At 42.5% G+C, this 13,373-nt stretch overlaps 1 protein-coding gene across 2 annotated transcripts in view; it reads right to left on the bottom strand.

Annotated features, from left to right (window-relative positions):
- Positions 1 to 13,034, bottom strand: part of lmo1 (LIM domain only 1) — a 32,593-nt gene extending 19,559 nt beyond the window's left edge. The window contains exons 1-2 of one of the 2 annotated variants that reach the window (XM_088296908.1): positions 12,294 to 13,034; positions 493 to 552 (exon numbers count right to left, since the gene is read on the bottom strand). In XM_088296908.1, the coding sequence (XP_088153034.1) occupies positions 493 to 552; positions 12,294 to 12,315 (82 nt within the window). In that variant the 5' untranslated portion in view covers positions 12,316 to 13,034. The remainder of the gene's footprint in view (positions 1 to 492; positions 553 to 12,293) is intronic. The other variant, XM_088296909.1, reaches the window with a different exon arrangement.
- Between the last annotated feature and the right edge of the window lie 339 nt (positions 13,035 to 13,373).

Raw genomic sequence — 13,373 nt, 5'->3', positions numbered from 1 at the left:
CATCACTACCGGCCAGTAAATTTCCACAATAAGTGACGCTCGCCTAACATTTATCAGAATTACGACTGAATGATTTGGAGAAATAATTTATAAACTGTAGCGTTTTAAACGTCTTCTAACATCGTATCTGGATCTAGATGAATTCATTTCATGCAACCATGTGACAAATTAAAATTGAGTCAATTCAACACCATTTTTTTTCAGTGTACATACTGAGACCAGGGGTCACCAAAGTGGTGCCTGCAAGGACCATATAAGAAGCCCACGGTCCTGGTCCAAGAATAGCTCACCAGTGATGGGACATTGTGATCTTCTAGGAATGTTGTAGAAGTGATCATTTGAAAATGCATTTTTTGTGTTGCAAATTTATGTAGCCTAATATATATATATATATATATATATATATATATATATATATATATATATATACAATATATAATATATAATATTTTATTTATTTATTTATTTTCAAGCCGAGAGACATTTTCTTACCGCTCAACACACTTGGGGTGTCAATTTGGGTAGAACACAACCTCCCCATTGGCACCATCCCTGGGTGAAAAACAACGCGATAGTCAGCCAACCAGTTCACAAATGGAGAGAAGTAAAATTACTTTTCATTTAAGTGTAGTACGAGGGGTGTCAGAAATGTTCCAGGACTTAAAAAATTTGAACTACAAACTCCAAGTTTTCCTCTCGAGTCTAGCAGTCTTTCCCAGACTTCTGTGCCTCACATTAATTCTCTCCCAGAAGAGTTCTTTACTGGATCGTCTGCCATCACAGCCATCTTGACGTCACCCACGTTTTAAAATCGTATTCCCTTGATGACCCCCGTGATCTTGGAAAAGAGGGAAAAATAATCACAGCTAAATCGCACAGCCAGGTTTGTCATCCTCTGTAAGGAACTGTCAGATGCTCAAAGCAATGCGAGCGTATACATTTTCACTGTGTGAACGACAAGTCCTGGAACTTTTCTGACACCTCATACGCATCACCACATCTCTTTTCATTCTCAACAAGAAACATTTTGCCCAACCGAGCAGACTTAACCACCGTCAGAAGGAATTAAAATGCTATTCGTCGTATTTGCAAAGGCCTGTCATGGCTCTCTTCTCCCATCCATCCACTTCCTTTAAGATCATATCTTTCCACAATATGTACTAACTTTGTCTTTTCTAAGCAGTCTGTCGGAGCATGTAGTTTCCATTACGGCGATAGCATCCGATTTTTTTTTTTTTTTTGTGTTGCCCTATTTAGACTTTACAGCTCTCGCCGCATCGCCGAACATTTTCGATATAGTGAAGGATTTAAAAGAAAATGCATTGCCACGCAGCGCTCAGTGGACAAGCTAGAAAGTGCGAGTAAAATGAGCACACGTCACATGCATGATCACTTTCAACAACTATTGATGAAATACATTTTTTGGCTTATTTATGGTGTGTGTGTGTGTGGTGTGTTCATTTACATAAAGATAACGATGATGAAGAATGAGAGGAATGATTGCGAGTATTTCACATTCACACTCTTTTGGCCGCTTTGTAGACGCCATTTGCAGTTAAAATTGTTCAAATTTAACTTTGTTACATAACCGACCAATGAGAGACAAAGCAACACTTAATATGCTGAAATATGCAAATTTTGAGCGTCTTGACCAAACTGATAGTAAAATGGCCGCGTAATTGCTGAATAATTTACGGTTAATTAGCTTTTTTTTGATGAACTAATCAATCATTTGCGGCGCTCCTTTTTGCACGCCTCATTGTGCACAGGGTACAATTGAAAGGAAATGGATGCACACTCTCAATATCCTCCCACACTCCATCCCAGTGGAACATCTGTTCTTTACGTCAGTCAGCAGAGCGGACAGTTGCCTCTGATTGTGTGTTTTGTTAAAGGCCATTTTTTTGGATCAATTAAAAAGCCGCCACGCCACGCACCCTCTGCCAGTTCACAGGGAGTTAACGGATCTTGATGAGACTTGCTCAGCCTTCCTGACACATGGGGAGGGCGGTGGTCTTTCAAGGACTTGAAGCTGGCCCCGGGTGGGCTTTTTCTCCCGGGGTTCCCCAATAATTCCTCGCCACAGCTGCAGCAAGTATGAGATGCTTTGGCAAATGACACGCTGCACGTTACAAAATGGGCGCATGCGGCCGAAACAAAGTGCATTTGTCATCATTATCTTTCACATGTCCAATTTCAATGTCTTTGTAAATAAGACGTCAAGCACCGGCACAACCCGGTTTATATGTTAAGGCGGGACGTAGGCCTTCAGTGAAGTTCTACTCAGTCCGACTTGAATCAAATAATATACAGAAAAATACTTATGCACTACTGAGCGAGTGTTGCTTCTCTTGAAAATTCCGATGGCGTCGCAAGTGTATCTGCAATTAAATCCACACTTTTCCCTCCTTCGGCCATTGTGGTTTAAAAAAAAAAAAAAAAATCAAGACTATATTTTAGATTTTCAAACAATCTCGAGTTACGAATTTCTGGTGTGTTGATTCCCTCACCTTCAACGGCCAGTGAGAAGGCTTTACCGTCATCAACTCGCGATCTGATTGGCTATCGCAAGCGCCTATCAAGTGTAAAAGCCCCCTTGAGACACAGAAGAGACGCACACACCTTTTTACCTGAAGACCTTGGCCGAATAGTGCGTGCTACTGGTATTGTGAAATCTGCCTAGCAACACAAGCTATCTGAATTCTGATTGGATAAAAACTCTCACCTAAAAATTCAACACTAGGATATAATATGACATCAATGTGAAGAATACGATCATGATTTCTTGATGATGTTAGGCCAGCAGAGAAGGCCTTAAAGGCCTTGACCGCCCGCCGCTGTTAAGAGTAAACATGTTGCAAAATCATCGCGCCAATATTGCGACTGCCACTCGAAAAGGAACACAGGCTAATCTGAGCCGTTTAAGTTTTTGTCGTCGCTTGGCAAAAGGTACAGCGGCTGCATGGGAGTACACAATCCAATTCATCCGCCGACCTGAGTGTCTGCTCCGAACGTTAATGGGGTGCTCATGCAGATGTCTTGCCATTGTGCGCATGAATCAGCCCCTTTCATTGGGCTTCTGTCATCGCTCTAATTGAGCCCATGGACACGTTTCTCGACTGCCAAGACAAAAACACGAGACATCTGTTAATAATATCGGCTGCAAAACACATGGCGCTTGAAAGCCGCCTGATGAGTACGTTTGCAATGATAAGTCAAATAAAGAGTACTGATTCACCGCGTGATTCATGTTGCCATCCTCGGTTGGGGCGCGTGTGAGCTCCGAGTCAAAGAACAGAAATGGGTGAACACACGGAGGCAATCACACTGACACACACTATTAAATTAGGCAGTTTCTCACCAAGCCCGAGTCAATATTACATTTCATACCGAGCATGTTTTTTTTTTTTTTTTTTTGGAACGCGACCCTATGAGAGCCCTCTATGTTACTGTACGGCGCAGCTACATTTCCAGATGGTGCCGTATGAATGCCGAGGTCTGTGAGGTGATTTCTGGGACTGTATGCATGCTATGATTACAACATAATTAACACCCACAGTAAGTGGGAGCGAGCAGACAGGGCTTGTGCGGATGAGGAGGGGACTGTTCATTAACAAGATGCACTCTCTCAAACTTTGCAGCTTGCTGCGGCTAATAAGCCCCGGTGAAACGGAGCCCAGCCGTCCCTCGCATTGACCCTGGCACTGCCTGGCATAAGGGAAGGTTTTGTCTCCTGGAATAATTGCTCTTTTCACATGTTACAAGTGTCCTGACCCCCACTGTCTGCAGCCACTTTTCCTACCATAATTACTCCTGATCCGCTCCAAATGAGTCAGCCGCATTAGGGCTGCAATAACACTGGCCCGGCTTCAAGCGCGGCATGGGGAGTCTCAGCAGAGCAGCCTGGAACAGGACTGCCTTTTCTCCCCGGCCCACGGTCATTTCCATCACGTCATAGGTGCATTTCTTACACTTGAAGTCAGCACGAAGGCCCTGGGCCCTTTTTTTTTCGAAAGCTTACAGGCGGCATTGTTAGCTCCCGGTGTTCACGACACACTGTGGTTTGGCTGCAAACTCCGTCCCAATTAACGGAAAAACTTCATTAGGGTGTTTTTTTTTTTTTTTCCACACTTTTCAGCCCCCTATTATTTTTAATTTATTCACATGGGGTTAATTAAAAGAAATGTATCACAGAGATATGCAACAGCTTTCTAATTAAATTCATTGCGGCTTCTTTTTTTTTTTTTAACACGTGAAACTGGCAGTTTCCAAATTATAACAGAAGGGGACTTGTTCCTTGCTCGGTAGAAGGAGAAGATTATGGCTCAGCAAGGTAAGCTGTCAGGAAATAAGAGTGAGAGAGTGGGAGATGGCACAAGAGGAAGCTGAGGAAGGGAAGAAAGGATGGCAAACATTTGCGGTACACATCTCCAGACACATAAATTGCAAACTCTTGAGAGATGGAGGAATTCACTGGTCGGAAAGCCGGCTGAAATTTTTTGGGACGCAACTTGCGAATTAAAGGTGGTGATTTTTGGTCATGATCTGAGATATCAGCACCAATTTTGGATGATGCTCATGAAGGTCACAAAAGCTTTGAAGTAGTGATGGGTAAATGAAGCTTCAAATCTGATTCATGAACCAGCTGCTGTATTTTTGAGTCCTCTAGATGGCACTGTTGCTTTAAATAAAGGGTTTAAAAAAAATGGCAATTCAGTGTGCTTTCAGAGACTGCCATCTAGAGGAGTCCAAAAATACTACAACTGCTTCATGAAGCAGATTTGAAGCTTCATTTAGCCATCACTACACTAGACGACACAGAATGATGTCCATTGAATTAAAGCAAAAAAACGTGACAAAAATATTGAATTCTTTTTAATTATTCTAATCAGTTATTACAAGGTTTTTATCAAGTACAATATTAGAAAATGTTATTTTTCTCATTAAAAAAAATATTATAGCATGTTTTTTGGGTTGGGGGGGCTGGAACGGATTAATTAATTTCCATTCATTTCATTAAAGAAAGGTTTGAGAAACGAGTGTTTTGAGTTACGAGCGTGGGACCAGGATGAATCGAATTCATATTTCAAGGCACCACTGTATTTCACATCGAAAAAAGTTTTCTCGTTCAGGGTAATTGTCCTGGAGTCTAACGATTTACCAGCCTTAGACACTCCTTGAAGGATTCATTCACCCCTGCAGTGTTCACGGATATCTTGATATCACCCAATTCTTCAAAATGGGCTCCCTGGAAGAACCACTTGAGTTTCGAAAAGACCAAAAAAAAATTTTTCAATCACAGGGAGGGAAGTTGCTCCGGAACAGCAATGTTCTTCTTGGCCAGGAACTGTCAGATGCTCAAGGCATTGTGAGTGAATGTTCTGCAACTCTAGCCTCTTCTCGTGCACTCAACAAAGCAAGCACCAAATGATGTTGTTGAACAATAAAGGTAGTTTGCGTTTGAAATACTGGATAGTCCTGGAACTTTTCTGACACCATTACGCTAACTACAGCAACCAAATACACAACTTTTAAAAGTTTAGACTACAATGACTGGAGCCAAACGCCTCTTAGTCCACATTAAAAATAGATTTCGGGACGAATTAAGTGGATCCTTCGAAGGTTTGTGTCACTCACGAGGTCGAGAAGTAGTGTTCAAAATCCTCCCCACTTCCCGGCAATTACTGCACACTTATTATGGCCAAGGAAATACTAAGAGACAAGTGTGTCATTCAGGGTCCTCAATGTGTCAAAAATGGGTAGGGGGGGGGTAGAGAAGGAACACCACATTGCAGCGGACCGAGGGAAGCACTTTAATCGTGAATAACGCAAATTCCCCACAGGGGGCAGTTATTTTACTGCACGGGCTTCTAATGTCCTTCGAAAGCGTACTTGCACACCTGACGGGGGAAATAACCAGAGAGGTCGCTTGGGCGAACATCCGTGAAGATGTTCAAAAAGAGAAGGATGACATGATATCGGAAGATCGTCGAAATGATGACCACATTTTTAACCCAATATAATGTGTGGAAAAAAACTGAAAAAATTGAGGATAGTGTTTGTTGTGAGGTCATTTGTATACAAATTTGTTTGTAGCAAATATAACGTGCAGCATGGGTCAAATCTTACACCTTCATCACCATTTTTAATTCGGTGTTTGAGTCTCGGTTGAGTGAAGGTCATCTTGAGAGATTACTTCTCAGCATGTTTGCTTTTATATGAGCCAAGGCACCCAAGGGTGCGCTATTTACCAAGAAGATGGCTGTATGATTTCATAAAAGTCGGATCCCGCAGTGCTCATCACTTTAATTCTCATTGGAAATAAACTCTCAATGTGCCATTCTTCGTTTGAATAAATGAATATGTCATTTGGTTTGTCTAAAAGATGAAATGTAAAGGTCATGGGAAGTTGGAATTAAACGACGACGGTTTTACAAGAGTTATGTCGTGACTTTGGTGCAGGCAGCGTGGCTTCAGTACCCAGACTATAGAGCTTCTGATTGGTTTAGAATAGGGCTGCACAATATATCGAAAAAATATTGACGATATTGACCTATGCAAAGAATTGCCTCTAGGTGGCACTGATGGTTTGAAAAAAAGGGTTTAAAAAATGTTTCAGCCCAATGTTGTACAGAGAGTGCCATCTAGAGGAGTTAAAAAATACTACAAGTGGTTCATGAAGCAGATTTGAAGCGTCATTTACCCATCACTAGACATCACATAAAGGGACAACTGATAAATAGAAATATTTATTTGCCCAGTGCGCATTTCGGGGATCTTTGTTATTGAGAGACCACCGAAAAAGCTATCATTCTAAATAAATAAACCTGAAGAAAAATAAAGATCATAATTACCTTTCCCCATGTGGCGAAAATTTTCCCCGTGTTCTGTACACTTTTTTTTTTTTTTGGTGCCTCTCATTCTATATGAAATAAATCGATGCTTCACTTGACTTTTGTGTCTCTTTGTCCTTTTAAAAACAACAGCTTGCCGGAGGAATAATCATCATGACAAAGTGTAATTCCTAGCCAGGGCGGAAAAAAAACTCCTTGCCGAGAATGTGCATCAGTGAAACAGGTCAGTTGCGCAAGTGTGTGTTTGGAATGTAGCTGCATCAATACAGTACTAATTATTTCCCATCCTAACAGCAGGTGGCAAACAGTATATAAATTAAATGGTGCGATCCATACTGCTGGCCTACCTGATATTGATAAACACTTTTTTATTTTTTAACGCGAACTAACAATGGATGACTCACGCGTTTTTAGTGGGGGATTTTCTGCTTGCGCAACATCGACATTCCTCCTGAGCGTGTCTGTGTTTGTTTCAGCTCAGACCGGAATACATCTGGCATCTACAATGTGCTTTAATTGCGCTCGAAAAGTAGCGAGTCTTCTCCCCTCGTGTCAGCAACCTCCGGCGAGCGCACGTACACGGGAATGTTGATGTTTGTCGGCGTGCGACATTATGCAAACACAACTCAACATATTTGAGTTCAACTTGGAGGAGGCGTACGTGTGGCCAATCCAAGAAAGGAACCATTACAGAGATGACTTGGAAAAAAAACTCAAAACACGCGCACCTCCAATGATGTTTTTCAATTGAAATGAATGGTAATGCCATGAATCATTTCCAGTCCCCACAAATGAACATTTTTGCTTGTGTTTTTTAATACGGGGGTTAGGGGGGGGGTGTTAATAGAATGCTGTAATATTTCAATTTTATAGAAACAGAGTAATAATACAAATTATATCGAATGGAAAGAATTTGTTTGTGTGTCATGATTTAATGCTGCAATGCAATTCATTGTGCTGCTCTTTCTGGTGTGCCCGCCTTGGCCACTGGGGGCCACAGTTAGACACCTTATACTTATTACTGTGACCGTGACGACCATCGTGACTCAGAAGGATGCAATTTATTTTTGTGAAGTCTGAAGAATACATGCCAATGCGTAGTGATGGGAAAATGAAGCTTCAAATTTGCTTCATGAACCAGCTGCTGTATTTTTGAGTCCTCTAGATGGCACTGTTGCTTTAAATAAAGGGTTTAAAAAATGGCAAGTTTTGAACAGAGAGAATCTGTAGTTTTAAAATAACGAAATTAAACAACCTTCTGAAAATGACCTTATATTTTCCTGAAAGATGAAATTATTTCAATAATTATTTTAAAAGTATTTTTGTTCATTTTATTGAAAAATCAAGCGTACCCACTGGAGTTCCCTCAGGTACCCCCAGGGGTACGTGTAGTGATGGGTAAATGAAGCTTCAAATCTGCTTCATGAACCAGTTGTAGTATTTTAGGACTCCTGTAGATGGCACTCTCGGTTCAAAATTGGGCTGAAAGCACACTGGCTTGCCATTTTTTAAAACCTTTATTTAAAGCAACAGTGCCATCTAGAGGACTCCAAAATACAGCAGCTGGTTCACGAAGCAAATTCGAAGCGTCATTTTCCCATCACTAGGTACGCGTACCCCCATTTGAAAACCACAGCCCTCGTGTACAGAGTGGTCGTCAAACCTCTGACTCATCCTGCTGAAAGTGTCACGACTCTCAATCCAAGCGCCCGTGTCATAAAAACCGTGGACGGCGACAACATTAATTGCAACGTTTGGACGAAACAGAAGGTTAGACAATGGCTGCCGAAGGCCTCCCGGAAATCATGTGTCCCTCGCCACACAGCGATGACAGCAAGCCCCAACATCCAGCCTGGGGCAATAATAAACGGGATGCTCTTACAGCTCAAGAGTGCATAATTGAGTTTTTGCATCTTGCTGATGAGCGCAGAGTGAGCGAGGCGGACGCACTCGCTAACACGTGTCTCAATTGAGTCGCTTTAAATTCTTCCAAGATTGTGGCAAATGAACGCTACACACTTGAAAACGTGAAACAGTCACAAATGACAGGGGATCAAGAGGTTCAATCGCGGCAGAGAGTGAGAATTGAGTGAATTTCAACACAAAAGGGTACACGTGTGATTTTTCCTGACAACAGCTTTAGGATATTAGTGGCGGTCAAAACACGGAGAGCAAAACTCGCTTGCCATTGCAGGGGAGAAACGCTATTATGACAAGGCGGTATGTATGATTAAATAGATGAGAAACTTCATCTTTGTGAATAATTTTAAACAGAAGACAAAGCCCAGAATGTGATGCGCTTTGTAAAAAAAAAAAAAAAAAATAACACTCCTGGTGACTTGTGTGTTTGTAATATTGTTCAGGCCCCAGAGCTCACAAACCCGATGTCGTGTAATTTCAATATTTGAAATAGGCAAGTTTAATTTTGAAGTAAGCGCAAACCAATAAGCTGAGAAAATACCAAACACCAGCGAGCAAATTACATTCCTGTGGAAAAGTGAAAAGACTTAAGCAACATATAAAAGTAATCTCCAACTGGAAATTAGAAATCAACCCTGAGAAACCAAATAACAGAAAAGAAATATTACTGTCCACTTTCGGAATCAATATAACATCGCTACAAGACAGTATTACCATGGTAACACCGGTAAAGAATGAAGCAATTCTTATTATTTCAAAATAAAAATGTGAGCCTGGAGCCCAAGGTTTATTACAGCAGCTGACAGATCACCAGTCTGTGTTCATCTGAAGGATTGCTTTTCAATCACACGCTTTATGAGTGTACACATTTTCCAGGACAGTGTGATAAGGGAGCCATAAATTAACCAGCGCGAGGGAACCAGAAACTTATCAGTCGCTGGAGGATTTGGCTTCTGCTTAAGGTCACAACGGTGGAATATTTAGGGGCACGTGCGTACACGAAGCAGTTTTAGTAAGCATTAAGATGTTTAACTCTCACTTTTATAAAAGCATGTTTGATGCCTTGCTCAAAGGCACCGCCGTTCATCCGTCAGGCGCCAAACTTGCACCTCGACACGCTGACCTGATGAGCGCGTCAACTCTCAGAATACGCTCATTGCTTCGGATGGAGTTTGGAAACAAGACGAGCATCGTGAGCAGGTGATCGTGTTGGAAAGTCGTTTTTTGTTTTTTGTTTTTTGTGGTTTGATCCTGGGAAGCAATGATTCTCAACTGGTGGCTCGTGGACAAGTAGCATGTCACATAAAAAAAAAAAAAAAAATTAACACTGGTAATTTAACACCGTAAGAGCTCAGACTGTTAAAATTGTTACGGTTGCACTTGTCTGTCTTTTTTCATTTCCTATTAAGAAGATAAACTACCGATGGAGCACTTTTCGAAAAAGAAGTGCCAAGATGCGAGGTAAAATATGTGGCCATATTTTGTGCTGTTTAACTGTATTTATTTCGATATTCATCCTGCGTTTCGTAAATAAGGTGCTGTGGAAGTATATCGTCGCTGCCGAGTGAAAAACACGTATATAAAAAATTCTATAAAAAAAATAATTAAAAAATTATTATTTTTTTTAAAATAATTTAAAAAAAAACTAAATAATTCATGCGAATGAGATGTCTCTTACACAGAAGCCTCATTAAAATATACATTTTAAAATATAGTAAAAAAAAAACGGACACAAGTGTTTTTCACAGGACAGCGACGATATGTAAAAATGTGTCGTGACATTTTTTTTGCATTAAATTACAATATGAAAATCTACTATCAAACAATACGTTTTCATTACCGTTATTTATTTCAAAAGTTATTGACAATAGCAAAATGGTTCCACGGTGACACATGAGAACCACGGCAGAACGTTCAAAACAAGCACCCTGCGCCTCTTTATGCGCCGTATAAAAAGAATCCGAAACTTCAAGCAGGAAAAGCTCACTTGTAATTAAGAAATCATTAAAGGTTGCCCAGCCCCCCCCCCCCCCCTGCCCCCTCCCCCCTCCACCAGCCCCCCCTTCCTCGAGAAAGCGCCGAGCGGATGCATTATATGGCGAGGAGGTTGAATTGACAAGCCTATAACTTTACAGCCAATAAACGTTAAGAGGCTCCGTAATGAGCGAGACCAGATCGGAGCGGCTCTGTTGCCAAGCGGGCCGAGCTGCGGGAGGCGCTGGCCGGGTCCAGCAAATAAAGGGTGAAGCTTTTAGGCAATGAGCAGCAGGTGATCTCAGCTTTTCTGCAAGTCCTAATGCTCCTAAAAGCCACTCTCCCTGGTTCTGTAATTGGGCATCAGTAGTTAATGTAGTATTGACTGCATTACATGCTCTTGTGCATCCTTTCCCACTAATGCCATTTGCATCACCTTGTACATTTACCATATTGCTTAGCCAATAACTGTTAAAAGCAATCCCGATCATGAATCACATAAGGAACTTTTAGCCGGACGGACATTCAAAGCAGACTATTTACAGTTGGGTTAATTTGGGTACATTAGCGGCCCAACATGGATGTCGCCAGAGAGGCCAATTTACGTCTTGGGTTTTGTGATGCCTAAGTGAAAGGATGCACGGCGAAGAGACGGGGAAATATCCATTTTCAAACGTAAATAATGGGCTCCAAATGCATCCATTACTTGCCGAGGAAGGTGCAGAAGCTTTGTGTGCTACATGCGGCGGACTCACGCAAATTGTTGTATATTTCTGGCCCATCTCAGCAGGTGGTCAACAAAACAAGCTTGAAGAGTCTTTTAAAAGTGTCACAAGGAGGAAAACTTGGTCTCAGACCTCAAAGTGCTCTCCCGCCAAGTATGTCTGCTTGTCTTGTGTCTGCTTGAATATTAAAAGCATAACACATTAATGGTTTTAATGCATTCACAGTACACTGAGCATCATTTGGACCTGTGGACCAGCACCGCACGTCTCCACGTCAGCTCGAATCCAAAATGGAACATCATTAGAGAGGCGAGTTTGATTTAAATTTAAATTAATTAGATTGCCTCACCCATTAACCCAAATACATTGAAATAGATAAGTAATGCAAGTGGGCCTATTTGGATGGGAAAAGTGAGTCAAGGCTGCGCGGCGTTATCCATAATTTGCAATCAAGTTAAAAGCACTCTGCTGTCATGTGCCATCCCGGGGAGGTTGTCAGAGGCTGCCTGCCTCTTAACAACTTCACCCAGGCAAAAAGCACTTAGCAGGAGACTTCAAGCCCTGCACATCAAGTGTAAATAAACATTCCATTCTCTTTGTGCATTTGAGAGAGGAGCTCGGCGTGGGTGCACCTCAACTTCAGGATGCAGTGGGGTTTATTCACAAGCATAGTTTGACAAAAAAAAAAAAATGCAGGAAATTAAGGAGACTTGATGTGGCTCGGGGCTCAGGCAAGCTCTCAATGTGTTGCGAAAATGTCAGCGGTTACTCGTACGAGTGTCCAGGATGTGACATCTTAAGAGGCGGGGATGTTACTCACCCTCTTCCTTGTCCAGCACCATCGTCCTGAGGAACGAGGAGTCCTTCCCCGGCCGATCCGTCCTTGGCTCCAGGAGGCTGCGCGGCTGGCTCCGCTAGGAGCTTCTCACCGGGATTGTCTTGATGTCGTTGTGCCCTGCGCGGGCTATTCGGCAAAACCTTGAATAAACCAAGCCGCTTTCTCTAAAAATACGAACGGTCGTTACGACGCTGACTGGATGCGGATGCGCGTCTCCCCACTTGATCTGCAGCCCAAATAAATAAGCCCAAAGCGCTTTGAATGACTTCCATGCGAATAAAAAAGGCGAATAGGCGGGCGTGAATCGCGACTAAATGTGCCGAGCGGTGCGCGCTGCGAGGCGGATGAGGCGCACTCCGAGCTGGGCTGAGCTCTCTCTTCTCCTGGATGTTAATATGCTTCCCCTCTCGCTCTCATTTGCTCCGAGACGACAACTACATTCAAACAAATCCAATTGCAAATGTGACAAAGTGCTCCCGCCGCCTCTGTGCTCGCGTCTGTGCGCGCCCCGCTCCGCTCTGAGCAATAAATGCGCCGCGCACGCTCCTTTGCAGCGACCCAAGGATTCCCCTGTTAATTAAATCAATTCATTATGCTCAGATCTGATTAGCAGCCCTTCCCCCCTCTTTGAATCAATTATTCAATACACAAACATAATTGCTTGTGCCAGAGGTGTCTAAGTATTAGCTTATTTAACTCCAAGGACACTAATTACCCCTAGGGCAAGGGAACTTTTCTCATTAATTCTGACAAAACACAAAAGCACAGCTAAGGGAAAGAGAAAGCGCGTGTGTGCGTGCGCGTGCGTGTCCCTACGCCCCCCCCCGCCCCCCCAGCTTGTGTGTCTGTGTGTGTACGCGTTAGCGCGCGCGATAGAGAACACGCACACGTACGTAAGGTTGTATTGACGCGCGGGTGCACGCGCGCGCGTACGTCAAGGAGAGAGAAAAATGGGTAGAGAGAGAGAGGCAGAAAGAGAGATGTTGCTCCATGCTACACAATGAAATGCTTTCATTATGCGCTTCTCCTTATTTTATTTTTTTTCACGCGGAGTAGAAATAA

The sequence above is a fragment of the Idiotropiscis lumnitzeri genome, chromosome 5, assembly GCF_059441095.1.
Source record: "Idiotropiscis lumnitzeri isolate Australia: NSW breed Sydney's pygmy pipehorse chromosome 5, RoL_Ilum_1.0, whole genome shotgun sequence".
Taxonomy (NCBI): Eukaryota; Metazoa; Chordata; class Actinopteri; order Syngnathiformes; family Syngnathidae; genus Idiotropiscis; species Idiotropiscis lumnitzeri.
The sequence above is the reverse complement of the archived record's forward strand: the minus strand, read 5'-3'. Positions and strand labels throughout refer to the sequence as shown.